General features: G+C 31.9%; 1 protein-coding gene across 2 annotated transcripts in view; it reads left to right on the plus strand.

Annotated features, from left to right (window-relative positions):
• The first annotated feature begins 3,929 nt into the window (after positions 1–3,929).
• Grp170 (Grp170 co-chaperone) overlaps positions 3,930–20,667 on the plus strand; it is a 36,740-nt gene continuing 20,002 nt past the window's right edge. The window contains exons 1-10 of one of the 2 annotated variants that reach the window (XM_014430746.3): positions 3,930–4,089; positions 4,275–4,404; positions 6,741–7,006; positions 8,740–8,945; positions 10,743–10,920; positions 11,087–11,273; positions 11,407–11,556; positions 13,570–13,767; positions 15,244–15,416; positions 17,605–17,849. In XM_014430746.3, the coding sequence (XP_014286232.1) occupies positions 4,282–4,404; positions 6,741–7,006; positions 8,740–8,945; positions 10,743–10,920; positions 11,087–11,273; positions 11,407–11,556; positions 13,570–13,767; positions 15,244–15,416; positions 17,605–17,849 (1,726 nt within the window). In that variant the 5' untranslated portion in view covers positions 3,930–4,089; positions 4,275–4,281. The remainder of the gene's footprint in view (positions 4,090–4,274; positions 4,405–6,740; positions 7,007–8,739; positions 8,946–10,742; positions 10,921–11,086; positions 11,274–11,406; positions 11,557–13,569; positions 13,768–15,243; positions 15,417–17,604; positions 17,850–20,667) is intronic. The other variant, XM_067044967.1, reaches the window with a different exon arrangement.

A 20,667-nucleotide genomic window follows, 5' to 3' on the forward strand; every position in this document is an offset into this window, starting at 1 on the left:
AGTCTGTTAGGCAAATTTGTTCTTAATAATAGAATAATTGTTGTTTTGGAAGACGGTAATAGGCTACAGGCGCAGGAAGTAACTGGATGCCCTCAGGGGAGTTGCACCTCACCGTTGCTATGGTGCCTAGTTATGGATAGCCTATTGAGAAGACTTCGGGATGCTGGGATATTCGCGCAAGCTTTTGCTGACAATGGAATGATCCTCATTAGTGGAAAGTTCGTGAGTACCATCATGGAACTAATGCAAATCGCATGTAATGTAGTACAGACATGGTGTACTGAAATAAAGCTTTCAGCAAGCCCATCAAAGACATAGTTGATTCTATTTACCAGGAATCGAAAATTGGGTATATTTCAAACCCCGATTTTATTTGACAATCAACTCCAATTAAGGCAAAATATCAAATAACTCGGAATTAGTTTGGACGCAAAACTGAACTGAGGATCTCATTTGGCAGAAAAATTAGTGCTGCCTTTTGGCAAGTAAGACTTGCCTGTTGGCACTACCTGGGGTTTTAACCCAAAGGTTATGCATTGGATTTATACAGCGATAATAAGAGCGAGAATTTACTATGGAAGTATTGTGTGGTGGACAGCCCTGCAAAGGGCTTCCCATGTGTGAATGGCCAGTAAGATCCAAAGGATGGCGTCTATTGCCATTACTGGGGCATTTCGCACAACTAAGGCATTGGAAATCCTACTTTCCCTAGTACCACTCCACTTATTTATTTAGGGGGAAGCGGTATTAGCCTATCTAAGAATGAATGAAAATATACAGTGGACAGAGATAGGAGAAGTTACTGGCCATGCTACAATAGCTAAAGTGGTGGAAAGCGAGTTACCAATTCTACAATACCACTCACCACTTCTAGATAAAGAACCCGCTCTAGACACCTTACCCCACTCTAGTTACCTACACCCAAAATTAGAGGATTGGGTATAGGGTTTAGTGGAAACCCCAGGAGATTATCTGCCCTGTTTCATTGATGGATCGAGAATGGATTCGACAGGACTAACGGAGGCAGGGGTTTACACAGAAGAATTAGGCATAGACCTAAGCTTCCCACTAGGTAAGTACTCGACTTTCTTTCAGGCAGAAGTGTTAGCCTTCTTTATGCACTGAAGTCACTAGCTGTGAAAGGACTGGCATCACCATTTTTTCAGATTGTCTGTCTGCCCTTCAAGTCTTGGAATCACCTAGGGTCACCTCTAAATTGGTAATTGAATGTAAACAGGCCTTAGAATCATTAGCGTGCTTACAGTTTGTGTGGGTCCCAGGACAAAAGAGAATCGCAGGTAATGAAAAAGCTGATCAGCTTGCTAGAAACGGGGCTGAGCACCCTCCTATAGGACCAGAACCATTCTTAGGCATCTCTAAAAGACATCAGAGAAAATTAGTTCTTAAATGGACATGGAAGATAGCAGGTAAGAAGTGGAGGGACTGCATAGAGCTGAGACAGGTCAAGATTTTAATAACTAAACCCTCTACTTCTAAAACTAAGTGGCTGCTTGGCCTAAACGGAAACGAATTCCGATTATTAATAGGAGTTCTTACAGGTCATTGCATACCTAAAAGACATCTTAAGATATGTGGAGTAGTCCATGATGAAACCTGCTGCTTGTGTGGACAGGCCCCTGAGATTACATTACATTACATAGCAGACTGTGGTAGGTATGCATCACTAAGATACAGGCATTTAGGCTCTGATAAAATCACAGGAAATGAGGTATTTTTCATCATACCTTTTCTCTCCAGCTCCGCTTCCCATTCCACTAAAGCTTGCTGAAAATTCTGGACAGAGTTCTCTATGAGTACAATAACATCGTCATAGAGAATTGTCTGGGCAAGGACTGTTCTCAAGATCCATTTCCCTAGTACTGTTCCTGTCGTTCTTCTTTTACATATTTTCAATACCTCGTCCATCAGAACAATAAAGAGAAGAGGGCATAGACTATCTCCCTGTTTGATACCTCTCTTCATATCAAATCTCCCAGACTCCTTCTCATTCATACTGACTTTACACTTTGAGCGCTCATACGAAGATTTTATGGCTTCTATAAGTTCTAAAAGGACGTTCTTTGTCTTCAATGCATTCCATATTTCGACTCTTGGGACTGAATCAAAAGCGGCTTGCAGATTTAAAAAACAAAATATACATTTTATCTCTATTCCAAGCCTTGCTGAAATTAAAAGCTATTGAAATTTTCGTTACTTTCGAGAAAAAAAAAATCCGAGGCTCATAACAGGCCAACACTTTTTTTTATCTTTCTGTTGCTAAAAATTCGAACAAAGGTGTGTATATTAATGTTACATAATGGGATCGGAAGTCAACTCGGTGATTTTGCATATCGTTCCATTTACGGAAACAGTAAATTGAACTAGTTGGATAGCATGTTACACACAACTTTTTTCTATGGGCTTCGGCTGTAGTAATTATTTTTGTGACGGATTTACAAGGTCGCAACTGGATTAGACATTTAAATACAAAACTGAAAGACTTTGCCACTAAGAAAACCTCAGAACAAACTATTAATCACAATTAGTTACAATACCTTAGTCGATGGGTCTACAAGACTTTAAGTTGATTACAAGGTAGCAATCAATCTTCAACTTCTTTCAGCGCACTACCCGATTCAAAAAGTTGATACCCTCTTAGTAATCTTCCATATTCTAAATTTTTTTTTTATCAATCCACTTATTTATGTATTCAAGTAAGAGAATAAAGAACGATAGTTGAAACGATTATAGCTCATAAAGGTGCATTTAAATTCAGCCACCTATCTTTTTTGAATCAAGAGTGATCCAAGTGAATTCAATTGCATTTTGGACCAGATCCTGTAAGGAATAGAAAGACTTCAAGCTTAAGATTTACAATTAAATCAAAAGTCTACAAGATTAAAATTATAGGATGTTGAGAAAAACAAAATTTCGCAGGATCCATCGAAGGTAAAGCTATTACAGAAGGACCTGAACCACAAAATCAAGAATTTATGAAGAGATTTTTAGCAATCGTTTCTTATTACTCAAGATTTATTCCCAATGCTCCAACAATCACTCGTCGTATTACTCCAGAAAGAAAAGAAATTTCTTTAATCTTCGGATTGTGGAATGGCTTTTAAAAAATGTAAAGCAGCCACGGCTAATTACAGAGCCCTTATATCTTTCAATCCTGTATTACTTCTAATTGTAGCTAGCAATGCATCTCCAACCGGCATAGCAGTTATTTTATCTCTTACAGTAGATGGTATGGAAAAGCCAATCGCATTTGTTTCAAGACCTCTTTCGAAATCAGAAATGAACTATATGTACGCCAGCTGGACAAGGAGGGACGGGCCATCGTGTTTTCTTGAATAAATTTAATTATTTCTTATTTAGTAGAAAGTTTACCTTGATAGTGGGTAATAAACTTTCAAGTAGAATTTTTCATGAAGATTCATACTTGCCACTATATGTGAATGCTTTTGAAACCCAATCCTCACGTATTTATTATACTTATTTTATTTACAACCGTCTAAAAGTTCTTTCATTCTCACGAAGATTTAATAATAGATGTAGCCATCTTTATCCGCTGGACTTTAACAAAACATCTCAGAAAGGGAGGGTTTAGTTTCATTCTCACTTTTAGTTCAATCTACAGTAAAACTTACCATAATATTTAAGAAATAACTGTTAGAAATCTCTTAGACCAATTTCCATTTGTTTTGATTGTCAAAATCAATCGGTGATAATTATTTACTTATTGATTTTTTTCTGGGATGAAAGCATCATTTATCTATCGTTCGTTAGTTTAGGGTAGTCAACGAATTATGTGGCGATTTTGTTTGTAAAATCTTTATTCATTTTTTTTATTTATTTTTTCTCCTTTTGAGATATTGCGATACTCCATATCGATTATCAGAGCAGTCTTGAAAACGAACTAGCCAATAACATTCGGCCACACCATGTTCAAATTCAATGCTGGAAGTGCCAGCAGCTGATAGGTAACAGTTTCACATGGGTTACACGATTTGTAACTAAGAAAATGATAGAGAATTAAATATAACTAAATCTATTAACTCTAAATTTTAAAGTCTAGTTAACCTTAACGTGAGTAGCAGTCATAATTAGTTGTATTAATTCCATTTCTTTATTTATGTCATACATCTTTTTATATTAAAGGAAATGTTAATAGATATAATTTGGTGATTCCATTTCTCTTAACTGTTCTGTAGTTCAACTAATTTAGTTTTAGTTTATTTATGTTACAGGATTATTTTTTGTTTTACTTTCAGAATAAAGATGAAACTTTTGGGCTATTCAGTGTCAGTAATTCTGATATTAGAATGTATCATAAAATGTCAAGGAGTTGCCGTAATGAGTATAGATTTTGGAACAGAATGGATGAAGGTTGCCATTGTATCTGTAAGTAATATTGTTATTGTGGATTTTTCATTTGACAGTGTCCTTATGACTATTAGATAACCATATTTCATTGTATAATCTAGAGACATATTGATGGTTCACTTTATATTAAATTATAATCAATTTAACTTCATTACGAGTTACTATTATAATGGAAAACTTGTTTATTAAGTGAAGGGTCACCTAAAATGATTTGCAGTGATCTGTTAATGTTTATGCTTCATTGATTTTAATATCTTTAGATATACCAGTTTATAAAGATGTATATTGTGCGCCAAAGCAGTGCCTTGGAAATGTAATGATTCTTCAAATCATCACAATAAACTTACTAAACTTTGATCTTTATTATGATTTTATCACTCAACAATAAATTAATTGTATTAAGACTTTTTTTTTACTTATCTAGGTATTGACTAAAAAAAAAATTTCATCAAATTTTATTATGAAATGGAAATATTATCATGCAATTGATCTTGATAGTATACTTCTTTAAAGCTTGATAAAAATTGACTTTCTTTGATTTTATTTTGTAATGTGATTGATTAAATATATTAATGGCTATTGCCATAGAAGATATCTTTAAATAAGAATATTATGAAGATAAAGAATAATTGAAGGGAAATAAGTATAAGCTAGAAATAAAGCATTATAGAAATTCATTTAAAACTAAAATTTTATTTTGTCGAATCTTTACTTTCAGGTGATGGTTCACTTTAAATAATCATGTATAAATTTTTCGTTAATTTCCGTATGGCTGATTTTTTGATCACCTTATATAGGCTAATTTAAAATAATCATCTTCTTAAGTTAATAGAGGGAGAGAAAAGGCATGTAGTAAGGTGAATTTACATCATTAATGTTCATTTCAATTACTCTTATAATATATTGTTAATCATTGGCTAAACAGATCAAATGACATTATCATCCAGGTCACTGCTTCATTAGTTATCTACTATTAACATTAATTAGAAGAATTATTATTTTTTTTTTTATGTGTTTAAGAGAAAAGAAATGTAGTTAATGATAAAAAGATGATAATCCATTGAAATAATTTGTTATCCTATGAAGAATTTTATTTATTTAATACAATATTAGGATATTAATAGATGTATTAAGCTTTGTCAGGGCTGTACATGCAGTAACTCATTAATATTTTACTTACCTATTTATTGATTTTTTACTATCCTATTATTTATTCTCATCAGCTCCATTCCCATCACATATCATGAAATAATTCGTTAATGTCGAATTTTATTTTATCTAAATTTAATTAAATTATGAATTAATATTGATAAATAAGGATTTTTGTATATATGCATTTTTATACATTTATGTAATATATTAAATTTTTAGTAGTTTATCTATTAAAAATTTGTATACTTCTCTTGTATATATTACCTTAGTAATAACTGTACATTAAATATTTAGTTTGCTCACCAAACATAAATATTGACACTTCTGTTTTTCAAATCTATTTTCTTCTATGACAACAAGAAATAAATTTTGGTTTTAATTACTTTTTGAACATATTTTTAGGAACTGTGCTATCTACTCTCATTGTTTATTAAGCTCATTATTTTATTTTGTGCTGGAATTGTAGATAAGTCTTAGATTTCTTGTTCTGATATGGTATTCTTGAATTTGGGTTTATTCAAAGTATGTTTTATTCACTTTTTTTTAAATCCACACTAAGACCAACCTAAATATAGGGTTGGTCTTTGTATTGATGCTACTTGTGACACCAGCTACTCAAATACAGCAGTCCCTTAGTAAACAGATTTTAAATGAGTGACTAACTTTTAATTTATTATTCTCAACTTAGACATTAATATCCTATTTAATAAACTCTTTTTAGGTTAATGTAGGTAAGTATTGTTTCTATCTTATTTGTGCAATTGATACAAATAATTGAAGAGTGCATTTTTTTTTTTCAATTTTGAGTTATAAGCACCATTTCTTAAAGTTAATGAATGCTTTCTATACAACTATTCATTCATTTGATAAAATTAACTGAGTCCACAATATTTAAAAGATATTTATATGTAATACAGTGGAAGTGATAGAGATGGGTTTATTCATGACTGCACAACTGGCTACGTACTCCTTTCTGATTCAGTAGTTCAGAAACAGGAGAGGTCCTAAAAAATAGCATAACTATGACAGTGTGATCTTTTTTAACAACCAATTTTTTTTTGTAACATTCGCTTTTATTTGAAGCAATTAGCTTCCTTTTATAAATCACACTGATCTAAAAGATAGATAATTATTGAGGACTCAGCAAGATGGTGTTTTATCTGTTTTATAACAAACCTTTAATAATTGACTGTTGTTAACAGCCTGGAGTACCTATGGAAATAGCATTGAATAAGGAATCAAAAAGAAAAACACCTGTTGCAATAGCATTTCGGGATGGTGAGAGAACATTTGGTGAGGATGCCCTAACTGTTGGGGTCAGATTTCCCAAGCAATGTTACATATACCTTTTGGATCTACTTGGTAAAAAAGTAGATAATCCAGTAGTAAAGCTTTTCCAGCAGAGGTTCCCCTATTATGAAATAGTTCCGGACCCTGTACGTGGTACAGTTGTCTTCCAGCATGATCCGTAAGTTTGTAAAAAAATTACCTTTTACTAATATGGCGTTGTTTAATTGTACTGAATTTTTTGTATTTAAAGTTAACAATATATTTGCTAATTATATTAATTCTAGCCAACCTGCCAATGCTTCGCTTTTGATAGATTTGCAGGTGCATATAGAGTAAATGAACAAAATTAAAAGTTCTCCATAAAACTATAATACAAAATTTTTTTCATGTCTCATTACTAATATTGGTCCAATAATCTTATGTTAGCAATTAATTATTACTCAAATGATCATTTAGTATGTTCGGCTGTGTACAGCTTTCAAGTTATTATGAGAAACAAAACAAACTCAATGAAAACCAGCCTAAATTCTATATATATATTTAAATATAAGAGGAAAATGGTCTGGGCGAGGTCAAAATAACTCAAATAGTAATAAAACTATTCTATTTTTTTGATAAAACTATTTATTTTTAAATGTGTGTAAAAAGTTCAAAAGGCAAAAGTTTAAAAAACATAAAAGTTCAATAGGCTTTATCTTAACCAATAATAGTCCGAATTCAATGAGTTTTTTTTTATTGCAGAGAATGTAGTCTCCATTCAAACATCATTATTAAAAAGCATGATTATCAATTCAGTATTTTTTATATATTGTTTTACTTCCAATAAATATCTTATCCATAAAATAAAGCTTATATCAGTTTTTAGCCCCTTGAGAAAGGCCTAAGTATGAATTTTCAAAAAAAAAGAGAAAGAAAAATTTTGCCTTATACCAGTTTATCATTTAACTTGGGTTATATCATTAATTTAATTTATTCTCCAAATAAATCAAGTTGACAAATTTCTAATTTTTAATTTCTTTGAAAAACAATATTTTTAGGGTTTCAGACCAAAAAACAAATATGCACTCTTTATTCATGCAGGAGGATTGTAGAATCCAGATTTTTTGAGCTTAGTCCAATCTTATTTTCTTCCTACGTATCATCTTTGCATGGGCATAAGTATCTCTAATTCCCATCTTTGTTTACCGCATATCATGGCTAAATAACTTGCTTATTTTCCTATTTTGCATTCTCTCAACTTTTTGTAATTTTATATCGAACCATACAGGTACAGATTATTATTAGTTCTGATTGTTTGCTACTATGTACGTTCACAGTTTTGTTTTGTTTTTCTTATTTTGCAATCTACACGACTGCACAAATGGCTACATAATCCTTTCTGATTCAGTAGTTGAATTTGGGTTTATTTAAAATATGTTTGATTCATTTTTTTTTTTTTAATTCACACTAAGACCAACCTAAGTATAGGGTTGGTCTTTGTATTGATGCTACTTGTGATACAAGCTAATCGAATACAGCAGTCTCTTAGTAAACAGTTTTTAAATGAGTAACTAACCACCATTTCTTAAAGTTAATGAATGCTTTCTATACAACTATTCATTCATTTGATAAAATTAACTGAGTCCACAATATTTAAAAGATATTTATATGTAATACAGTGGAAGTGATAGAGATGGGTTTATTCATGACTGCACAACTGGCTACGTACTCCTTTCTGATTCAGTAGTTCAGAAACAGGAGAGGTCCTAAAAAATAGCATAACTATGACAGTGTGATCTTTTTTAACAACCAATTTTTTTTTGTAACATTCGCTTTTATTTGAAGCAATTAGCTTCCTTTTATAAATCACACTGATCTAAAAGATAGATAATTATTGAGGACTCAGCAAGATGGTGTTTTATCTATTTTCAGAGAAACTCAATTTAATGTTGAGGAGCTGGTTGCTATGATGCTGAAGAAAGCACAGGAGATGGCCATAAATGCTGCAGGTAATGCTGTTAATGAAGCAGTTATCACAGTGCCTGGTTACTTCAATCAAGCTGAGAGGAAGGCCATGCTTCAAGCAGCTGAACTTGCTGGCATCAAAGTATTACAGCTAATCAACGATTATACTGCAGGTACAGTAATTTATAATGGGTTTTAAAGTAAAGAAATCCTTTCTTTTTTTTCTCTGTTCAGTACTTTATTCCACAAAGGTTAGAAGAAATGCGAAATGTAGAACAATCAAATTTCTTTTCAAAGTCTACTTTAAAGGTTTATGACACATTGAGTGCCTTTGTCCCAGAAGCGAGAAATTTATGTTTCTTATTTATAGTTAAATTAAGTTTTGTGATCTTAAGAGAATCTAGATTTATTGGTATTTTAGGCCTAGTTATAGGAGGGAAGGGGGGATATTTAGCACCATGGAATTACTGTGCAAAAAATCATGTGCTAAAAAGGAGTGAAATTATTGGTACGGACCTTAGATTATGTTGGGAGAAGGTCCGGGAGATTTCCAATGGCCCATGTTAAATAAATTTTATTAGGCCAGAGTGGTCCCAAATATTATTCTATTGCCAAGCAGGCCTATGACCAGGAACAAAATGTTTACTCTCACCTTTGGACAGTCTGCTGGGACCACTTTGGTCTCTTATGAAAGTTGGGATATCCAGTCCAGTAGTGCATATGAAATGGAAAACTTATTGAAATCTCTTCTCAGTTGTTTGTGTGTGATGTCTTCTGGAGAGCTTAAGAATTTTAAATTTATTGCTCATACCACTCCAACTATAAATGCTTACCTGTCGTACAATGCCAGACTTTCCTTTGTTTGAATTGATTCTATACACTTGTACTATGCTCGATTCATGCTTATTTATTACCAGGTTTTGGAGTTGCACATGAACATTAAGCCTGCAGATCATGATGATCCTTCTTCTGTTGGTTTTTTTAATGAACACTTAAGTGTTAACAGCAGAGATATGGACAGAAGCATAAGGAGTTTGTTGCTTTTTGTGTTACTGTGATGATTGCTTTCCAAGATAATTTAAAATTTGTTCTAAAAGACTATATTTCAATCAATATCATAATATCAAAAGTTTTATTCAAGCATAAATAATATATTATTGTTTTTGTAATGACTTTTGGAGTAGTAATAATAGAATACTACTATACATTTTTGTTAAAATTATCAATACTTGAAATAATTCTCTTATTTGGAATCCTCTTCACCAACTTAATTTTAAAATAACAGTGTAAAGTAGATGCTTGGATCTAAATATATATAAATGCAGAACAATTACAAAAAATATTCATTCTTAAACTTTATTAATCAATTCTTTCACGTTATTTGTTTATTGTTAATTGGTTTTATTTTCTTATGATAAATAGAAGTTTTTACATAAAATCCAAAATATTTAGTATCTAAAAAAGCAAACTTTAAAGGTAAAACTACTTTTTCTTTTGTTTGTATGGAAGAAATCAAAACATTGACATTTAGTAGTCCGTCTCAAAATTCATATTGAGATGTGTTACCAGTCATATCAGTGAATAAGTTGTCAAGTTTAATTCTTCTACTTTTCATACCAAGATTTTCTGAATGCTTGTGGGTTCCTTATAAATTACCGGAAGTGCTTTGAAATTAACAATGCCAACAAACTTCAGATGACCATCCCATGCTCAGCAAGCAAATGTATCTGAATCTTGGAATCAAGGTCAACACTTTTGCAATACTGACATATCTTGTCAGTATCGTAAAACTTGAATTAATGTATGATCACCAAAAAATTATGAAAAATTTAAATGAATTTGTGAAAATCTATTAGAAATTGAGTGAAAAAGGTGTGATTTAATTAAGTCATTTTTATTAACTTATTAATATTCCTCTCATTTTATTCCATCGGAATTAATTATATTTATTTTAATTTTATATTCCACAGTTGCATTGAACTATGGCATATTTCGGCGAAAGGACTTCAATGAAAGTGCTCAATATATAATGCTGTATGACATGGGTGCTTCTAGTACTACTGCAACCATTGTAAGTTATCAAGTCGTCAAATTGAAAGAGAAAGGATATGTTGAATCTCACCCTCAATTGTCAATTCTTGGTGTTGGGTAAGTGATCTAATTTAAATGTTAAGAGTGTTAAAATTAATTATAGCACTGAAGTGATGAGTTAGTCTTATCATTGTTGCAGTATCAGTTTATTATATTTTTTTTATTTGTCTAAAATTGTATGCTTCTTGGTTAAAAAATTACCACCTAATTATGCTCTTAACAGATACGACAGAACTCTGGGTGGACTTGAAATGCAGCTTCGTCTCCGTGATTATTTGGGTAAAAAGTTTAATGAACAGAAAAAAACTCCAAACGATGTTTTTAAAAATCCAAGGGCGCTGGCCAAATTATTCAAGGAAGCTGGTCGTCTGAAAACTGTCTTGAGTGCTAATGTGGACCATTATGCACAGGTTATTAAATTTTATAATAAAATTATTTATTTAACTAGTAATATGAACCCATAATATTACAATTAGTAAAGTGAAAATTAGTTATTTCTATAGATTATTAATAAATAGTTACTACTACTATTTTTATTTTTAGGTTGAGGGATTATTGGATGAGAAGGATTTTAAACTGCAAGTAACTCGTGAAGAACTTGAAAAACTTAGCTCTGATTTATTTGAGAGGGTAAAGAATCCTGTATTAACTGCTTTGAAGGCCTCAAGCTTATCTATGGATATAATCAGTCAGGTGAAGTTACTATGTTATTTCATAACTACATTAGGTGTTAATAAATTATCTATAAAACTTATTGAGATTATAATCAAACTCAAAAGCAACAGAAAAGTTTATTTGGGCTATTGTCTTATTCCGAATAGGGAATAAGTAAATTTTAATTTAAGTTTTTAAAGGCTGTGACATTTTTTGTCAAATAGGAACTACTTAAGTTATGTATTTCCCAATGGCAGCATGACAAACTCTTCAGTTTGACAAAATCTTCAAAAATTGTCTTTGTCATTATCATTTAAAGGAGGCTTTCTTACATTTAAATTAAACAAAGTTCTTTTTTTGTGCAATGATGATCTCGGTAATAATTTGTTATTTAAATAAACTTTTTATTTATTAAAAATATGTAAAATCCAATTTAATGTGGATATAATGAATGAAATCATTAAATATATAAACAAAATAAATTGATTAATTTATTATAATAAATGTTAGGTTCCAGAAAAGATTAAGATAAAAGAAATTAAAGCTTTGTAATAATTTATTGTAATTATTTTTGCTGAAAACACTTGTACTTTGATAAGACAAAACTTCACATCATATAATTGTTTAAAATAACCAAAGACTATTCTCGGCTGATATTACAGACCTCTGTTTAATTAACATTCACTTTAGTCTAAAAATGGGAAATGTTCAGTCCATTTGGTAAGGCTGGTAATTCTATGATTTAAAAACAAAAACAGTAGAACTGCGTAATTTAACCACTAGAAAGGTGGTGTTAAATGGTTATAACAAAGGCAATTGTGGTATGGAAATGGAAAAGGCTGTATGTGCCAAATAACATGTTTTGAGAGAAAAAAAAAACATGTAGCAGCCATGATTTTTTTTTTTGTGAAATTTTGGAAAAATTACAGCTCTAGGAACTAGGTCGTTGAAGGTAGAAACTTCCAGCGGTTACCAGTCAATTGACGCTGGTTTCTTCATCATTACTCCCTCAATATCTAATTTTTTGTATTTATGGAATGTACAGCCTTTTCCATTTCCATGTCTTAGTCTTGGTCTCCCAGCTCTTCTTGTTTCATGAAGGACTTCCGAATTCTTCAGCCCTTTGCAACTCTTCCCTGGACCAATTATGCACTGCAATATTTTTCTTCTAAATACTATCAAATCTTTTTTATTAAGATGGTCTATGTCTGTGAGGGGTAGGTAAGAACAGGATGAATCAAAGTTTAATAGAGAGTCAGTTTTGTGATTTTGCTGAGCCTACTGCAGATAGCACTGAAGGGCTCCTGCTTCAGATGCCTGAAGTTACTCTGGTTCTTTGAAGCAAATTATTTTCGAATTTCTACAGACCTATCAGTAGGGGCTGTGACGAGAGGTCTAAGTTAGGTGAACCTTCTGAATTGTGTGAATACACAAAATATTTGAATTAATGTGTGGGAATCATATAAATTAAATATTTTGTTTACTCATTCACCAAAAAACTAGATACCTTAAAAAATTATGAAATTTTAAATTATTCCTTCTCTATTTGGAATTGGGCTATAACCTCACATGTACTTGTCTGTTGAATTTGAATCTAAGTTAACTTATCGAAGTTTCAGATATCATTTCTGTTACAGCCTTGGTATAGTTAGTTTTGATTAAATAAAAAACTAAAATGTTCTTACGCAATGTTTTAGTTGATAACTTTCACAAAACATAAGATTCTTTAGCAAGTTACAAAATATTTTTTTGTTTTTTTAAACTTTTTAGTTTTATTGTATTTTTATTAGTTATTGTTAGTAATATTTTTTATTTTTAGTATTACTAATAAGCCGGTCATACTATTACCTGTTACTTGATACTATTTTTTTTTTCTTTCCTAAAAGTAATAGTTTATTGAAATATATTCTTTACTTTAAAAAAGAATGTAGGTAATTCATAATTTTTTTTCAGCACAGTATGTGCATGACTTTTTAAGAAATCTTTTAGAACACCTTAATTCTTGTTTATACAAAATAATAAAATCATTTTATTGATGTGGCTTATCAACAGGTCATCCTAGTTGGTGCTGGTACCAGGGTTCCGATGGTCCAAGAAAAACTGTTAGCTGTCGTTGGTTCTGAATTGGGAAAGAACTTGAACACTGATGAATCTGCCGTGTTAGGAGCTGTATACAAAGCTGCTGATCTGTCAGCTGGTTTCAAGGTGAAGAAGTTTATTACCAAAGATGGTGTTCTCTTCCCAATCCAGGTACATCAATATTAAACATTAATTATTGTCATAACATAATTTTTGTCACTCTCCAATAATACTTACCCAATCCTTTTATTAGTTTGTTACTATGGCTCGTAACCTTTTTGTACAAGATGTTAATGGTGAAGTTGGTAACAGCATTCAGGTGCTGTGGTCAAGTTTGTAAATAAAATAAAGCTACTCGTGGTTTTTGAATTTGATATCCTAGGTCCTCCAAAACTCTAGGGACGTCAATCCCTGGAAGAATACTTGAAAATATGTAGACATGTGCTTAGGATTTCTTGGTTCATAGTCAATCATAGTTGAATAGTTATTCCTGACTATCAATCAAATATCAGATGGTATATGCTTAATATTACTGGAAATATTGTGTGATAGAGATGGATACAAAGTGAGTCGCTACACCCTAATGTAATTTTTCAACTCTTTAGTTTTGAAGCTGCTCTAAATATCATTATCCTTTACTTACTATTGTAAAATAGATACGAATGCTGATAAAAAGCGAGCAGATGGTGCAGCTTAAACGGTTAAAGTCAGGCCAGTTTGAGCCTCTTCGTGGCATGATTGGAGAATCTGAGGTGACTATCTAGCATCACACCAGGGTAGAGCATAGAGTTAGAAATATTCTGCCCCTGTTCATCAACTATAAATCTCTGAGGCAGGCAGCACTTTTTGCCTTTCTGAAAAGACATGACAATAGCTTCAGTCTTAGATGGGTTCACCCCATCTTTCTTCAATGCAGCTACAATGGTGGCAGAAGCTTCCTGTGAAAGGATGAAAGCCCGTTTAGGCCTGGCACTAGAGTCATAGATTCCAATATCATCTGCATAGGCTGCAACCACTGCCTCTTTATGCTCTAGGGATAGAATCGGCACAGTGAAGTTGATGAAGAGGAAGGGTCCCAGTACTGAGCCTTGTGATAGGTGGCGGAGGCTGGAGGCAAGAGTTCTTCACCAACCCGTACGATGAAAGACCTTCTACTGAGATAGTTTCTGATCGTTCAGCATAGTGTGGCGGGGAACTTGAACTTCTCCTGTCGACAGAGAAGCGGGTGTGATACACTATCGAATGCCTGGCTACAGTCCAATAATATAAAGGCCGTAGCTTTATTTCTCCTTATTTGCTCGATGATGAACCCCTGGAGAATTATTAGAAATTACTTCTACATGCTGGGAACCAGACTTTTTTGTCTTTTGTCAAGATATTTATCCATCTCAGATTGCTCTCCACAACCTGCACTGGTTAGTGAGTTCAAGCTGATATGCCACTGGTTACCTGTACATATTTGATAGTTTTATCAGGTTAAATTTTATGTGTAATCAGAAATTGTTTCAAAATTTCTAAAAATATTATCAATGTTCCACTTTAATTATTTTCCTTCTAACTAAAAGAAACATAATAATTTAAATCGCCTTTAAATATTGTTGAATACTGATAATCGGTAAGAATTTAATTTTTATCGTCTCTTTGTAGGTAACATTTGAACGTGAGACAGATTCAGGTACTAAACTAGTGAAAAGAACACTTTTTGGTTCAATGAATCCATACCCACAGAAAAAAATCTTAACTTTTAATAAGTATTTAACAGACTTTGAGTTTAGTGTTGGATATGCTGAGCTGGATCTTCTGGAACCTTCAGAAATAGAGTAAGTTACTTGGTCTTGTTAAATATTAAAGCTATTTGTAGTTAAGTAATAAATATTTATTTATTCTTTATTTGTTCTTATAGTTTTTGGACAATTTTACTATTTCAAGGTATTTATGAATGGGAATAGAAAAATAAATAATTGACGAAGGGTGCAGCATACAGACTTTGTTATGCTTTCTCAAGAATTATGGAGAAGATATTGACGTGTAGATATAATCAAGGAGAAATGGGTTGGCCTGTTTGGTCAAAATAGAAAACTGTATATCTTTTAATGGGTTACAATATTTCGGCCTTAGTTATAGACCTTCATCTAGGCTAAATAAAACTATTGAATATTGATATAATTAAAATTACTAAGAATATGAAACAATTGAATAATATTTGAGGGCATGAAATCCAAAACTCACTTTATCCAGGGCTACTTAATCTTAGGAAAACATGGAAAAATGGTAAATCTATTAAACCGAGTCTTCAGCAGGCCTGTTGGATGGAGATGTAAACAAAGACCTCTCAACTGACAGTTTAAATCTCCATCTCACAGCACTGATGAAGGCTACATTATGGGTCAAAACATCAGCGGAAAATAAATAAATAGTTGACAACTATTTTTTTCTTTCTTCCTGAACACAGCCCTAACCATCTCCTTCATATTACTTTTTTTAAATCGTCTATGTATTTAAAGTCAACAATTATACTTTATTTATTTCCCATTGTTTGTATCTTGGTTTGCCTAGTCTTGATGAACACTCACTACATCTTAGTCCAAAACGTTTTACATTAAAAAAAATTATACACTTACTATATCTTCTCTCTTTATTGCTCCACCAACCAGCTTCTTATTTTTCATTTATAGTTTTTTTAATTAAAAACTTTTATTATTGAAAGTGGAGTACACATATATTAAATTCCATTAATTTTTTAAAAAATAAAACTAAGAGTATTTTAATAGAATGAAAACTTTCAAAATAAAATAAATCTTTCTACTACTACATTTTTCTTGTGTCTATTGTATGGAAAAAAAAGAAGAGATTTCTGCTACATTAAACAAATTTTCGTTGTTGCAATAAAATATCCTATGTACCATTTTCGCGATTTTTATATGTTGGTTCTATATTGTTTATTGGCACTTACAGTATCATATAAAATCGATCAAGCCATTATGTTCATTAATAATTAGGAAATCTAGTGGTTTGAATCGATGTTAATATATTTTCTTTTGACAATAATAAAACTATGTTTATCAATTGAAGTTATATTTTTACTATTATATTAAAGCTATTTAAGAACTGACTGAACTGGAGTTTATTAGCTAATAAATTTTGTGCTTTCGAAGTTGATGTAGTTTACTTTTGTATAAGAATAGATTAATTTTGTTGTATCCGTTACATTTAAATTTTTCTTAGCTTTATATATGTGCTGAGCCTTATTGGTGAACGTAGTTAGCATTTCTAACTTCAAAGTGTTGTAACACAGATTCATTTTAGACCCCATAAGATGTTGTGTATGCTCTCGTTAGAAGGTGTTCTGATTCAAATCTTTGATCTGAAGCTAGAATAGGTTGGTAGCCTGTGGGGCAAACCATCCTTCCTTCCATAGTATTTAACATTTTTAAATCTAATAAACAAAAAAATGCTCTGACCCTTGTTTAACCCCTTGCCTTATAATTCAACTTTCTATAGCATATGCCATAAACTACAACTATTTGGATCCAGTTGACATAGCCACCCCACCACATCTCTGATGTCGTGGTGATCTTTGGACTAATCACCACATCACATCTTTGATATGATTTGTTGACGTTTAGGTCCAGTAGACTTATCACGACTTATCAAACTCACATTTGCTAAAGGGTTAATCAAAAATTTTAAAATCCTTCAGCTGAACATCTATCATTATGTGCTTTTAGGGAAATTCTAATGTAATTTCAACGAAAGATTATTAGTATCTAATGCTGTTTTGATTGAAATCAAAATAAATTTAATTCATCAATCGAAAATTTATTATTATTATATATATATATATATATGCATATATAGTTGACCGTAAAGATTTAAATATAAGTAGATGGTCAGGGTTGCGGTCCAAAATTTCTTTTTTTTCTTCTATTCTTTTTTTTACCGCAACCCTGACAATCTACTTATATTTATATTGAAAATTAATTATGGTTATCTTTTTGTTTTTTTTAGGAATATTGGCCCTCTTAATTTGACTAAAGTATCTCTGAGTGGTGTAGCAGATGCAATAGCGAAGCACCAAGGTCCCAGCAATGAGATAAAGGGAGTGAAAGCTCATTTTTTTATGGATGAGAGTGGAATTCTAAAGCTTTCAAATGTTGAACTAGTTGTAGAAAAGATTGTTCCTGATGGTGAAGGCGCTGCTGAAGAATCACCCTTGTCGAAGTTGGGAAACACTATCAGCAAACTTTTTACCAGTTAGTATTTTCCTCATACTCAACATAATTATTTATTTATTAATGAATTTTTATTATTTTATATATCAGAAGTTATGATGATTAGTACATGAATCTTAATTTTACATATAATGGGGGTATTCATGATGGCGTGTTAAATGTAAAATGTTTTACCATGTTAAATATTGTAAGTATAGGATTGTGAGTGAAAGCTCCGTTTAAGTCATGTTAAACATTAAATGCATGAGCCCTTAGCGGATTCTCTGAGCAACTTGTTTTATAAGCCTTTATATTTATAAATTTTCAGTCCGAAGCTTCATTATTGTTTACTTCAAAGTTTGATTTAAACAATTTATTACAATATGCCTAGAGTGAGTGAAAAGTGGAAGTTGTTTGAAAGTTTGGCTAATGAGTGTCTTGTTGATCTTCAAACTTGTGAGGAAGAGAATCAAGATGAGCTAATTGACAACTGTATTGAAAATATTTTCCATGTTCCATTATTCAGGTATGCAGTTCCTTTTCTCAGGGGATCAGTATTAAAAGTATTAAAGCAATTTATTACAATATGCCTAGAGTGAGTGAAAACTGGAAGTTGTTTGAAAGTTGGGCTAATGAGTGTCTTGTTGACCTTCAAACTTGTGAGGAAGAAAATCAAGATGAGCTAATTGACAACTGTATTGAAAATATTTTCCATGTTCCATCATTCAGGTATGCAGTTCCTTTTCTCAGGGGATCAGTATTAAAATCTACACTCTGGAGATCTTCAGTATTACTAAACTTGGATGAAGATAAGTTTAAATCTCTTTTGAGAGTGAACTAAAGGTGGAAGAAATCAAAGGCGATTCTGTGTTTCATTCCTAACAGTTGTCTGTGGAATTATAGCTTGCAATTGTGTTGTACGGATTGGGTTATTCAGGAGAAGGAGCTTCCATTCGCAAAATTGTTAATTTATTTGGTTGTGGAGATGACAGAACTATCAATATCATAACAAAGCAAGTTTTTATTGCTATTTTAAGTAAAAAACATAAGTTTATTTTTTGGCCGTCGGAAGCTGAGAGAATTGCGACTATTTCCACCATCTTGGATGAATTGCCCCACTGTATTGGATATGTTGTTGGTATGGAAATACCTTTGGCTGAAAAACCTTCTATTAACTTTTCCAGTATTGAAAAAATACATCTAATTATTTTAGTGAAATGTAGTGGATTGCAGGAGAATTTCTAATAAAGAGTCCATCAAGTTTGTCTGCACTTGGTTTACTGTTTGTTGTGTTGAAGAACAATTATTTACAGAAGAAATCCTTACAACCAATGAAGCTGAGGATGAGGGATCCTGATGCAAATCAAGATTAAAAATTAGTCATGCCAAACGGAATGCTTTATTTGAAATTTTTCAGTGACATATTCCCTCATGTATACTTGATTAATTGCCTGATAACAATCTTTGAGTTTAGTTTGTTACTAATTTTCAATATTTTATTGTGCATTTTTGAATAAAATTGTTATGTTCCAAGATAAATTATATCTAATAAAAGTCGAGATTATGTCTAAAACCCACTTTATTAGAATTTATTTTATTAATGATAAAAAATCCCAGGTAGGGCCGGGCTCGAACTCCCAATCTATTGGTTGGTAGACAGGCGCGTTACCACGCTGCTACCTTCACCCCCATGGCATAATCACATAAAAAATAATATATACATATATAATAAGATATACACAAATAATATTATATACATAAATATAAATATTTGGTGTTCAATTATTTTTTTAAATCACACTTCTTTGAAAGCTCTAGCTGAAGTTTAAATTTTTCCAGTTCAAATTTGTTTTTTATTTCTATTTCACGAAGCCTTAGCTCCTCAGCAATCCTTTCCTTTTTATTTTAAGAGAGATAGTTGACCATGGATGACTTGTACAAGGAGAAGATGGTTGGGGATGCGGTCAAAGTGAAACACAAATAAGTTAATGTAACTTAAATAAGTAACATTAACTTATTTGTGTTTCCTTTTTACTGCACCCCCAACCATCTTCTCCTCGTACTTTCCTTTTTATATTCAAACTACTCCCTGTCCAACACTATGCAGTCCGCTTATATTTTTGTTTTTGACTGTGTCATCTAAACACATAACACTACGATTAAGTCACATTTATGTTGGTTTATTTATAGGATACACTGTTGTTTTTTTTTACATTTATATCATACCTCTGCTAAATGACTGATCGAGTTAGCAAGCTTCCCTTCCTCTTGATCCCTTGATGGACCTGCTAACAATCTATCAGTGTAATCTCTGTTGAGGTCCCTTGGGTCACAATGAGACTGTTCCTGTGGATAAGAAGTTGTGGAGATGGCTGTAGCAGAACTACAAGGAACAGCCACCTCCTCATCACATTCAATTATAATATTTTCCTGATTTTCTGTTTCTACAAGTTCTTTTTTTTTACCGCTAGGGGATTCTCAGGCTCCTTATTCCCAAATATGTAGGGAAAATATATATTCACCTTTCCCCTAAATATGTCGTCCAAAGTGTTGAACATTAGACATTTTTTCTCTATAAGCATTGTAACAAAACAAAAAAAGAAATTGTAAATAGTACCTAGTATATATATGAGGTACTTGAAGTTGATGATTAGGGATAAAAAATTGAAAAAGCTAGTACCTTTGATTGATACCTCCCTGTCCTCTTCCTGTAGTCCTGCATCTGTCCCATTTCTCCAATCTATAATTTATTTTTACCTTTTTTTTAAGTTGCGAACTTTATCGCGCCCCTCATTTTCTTTTATTTTACTATAAAAAAATCGGGGGAGATGATTTCTTAAATGATTAAAATAAAATTACT

The sequence above is a fragment of the Halyomorpha halys genome, unplaced genomic scaffold (assembly GCF_000696795.3).
Source record: "Halyomorpha halys isolate HHAL.00 unplaced genomic scaffold, Hhal_1.1 Scaffold910.1, whole genome shotgun sequence".
Classification (NCBI taxonomy): Eukaryota; Metazoa; Arthropoda; class Insecta; order Hemiptera; family Pentatomidae; genus Halyomorpha; species Halyomorpha halys.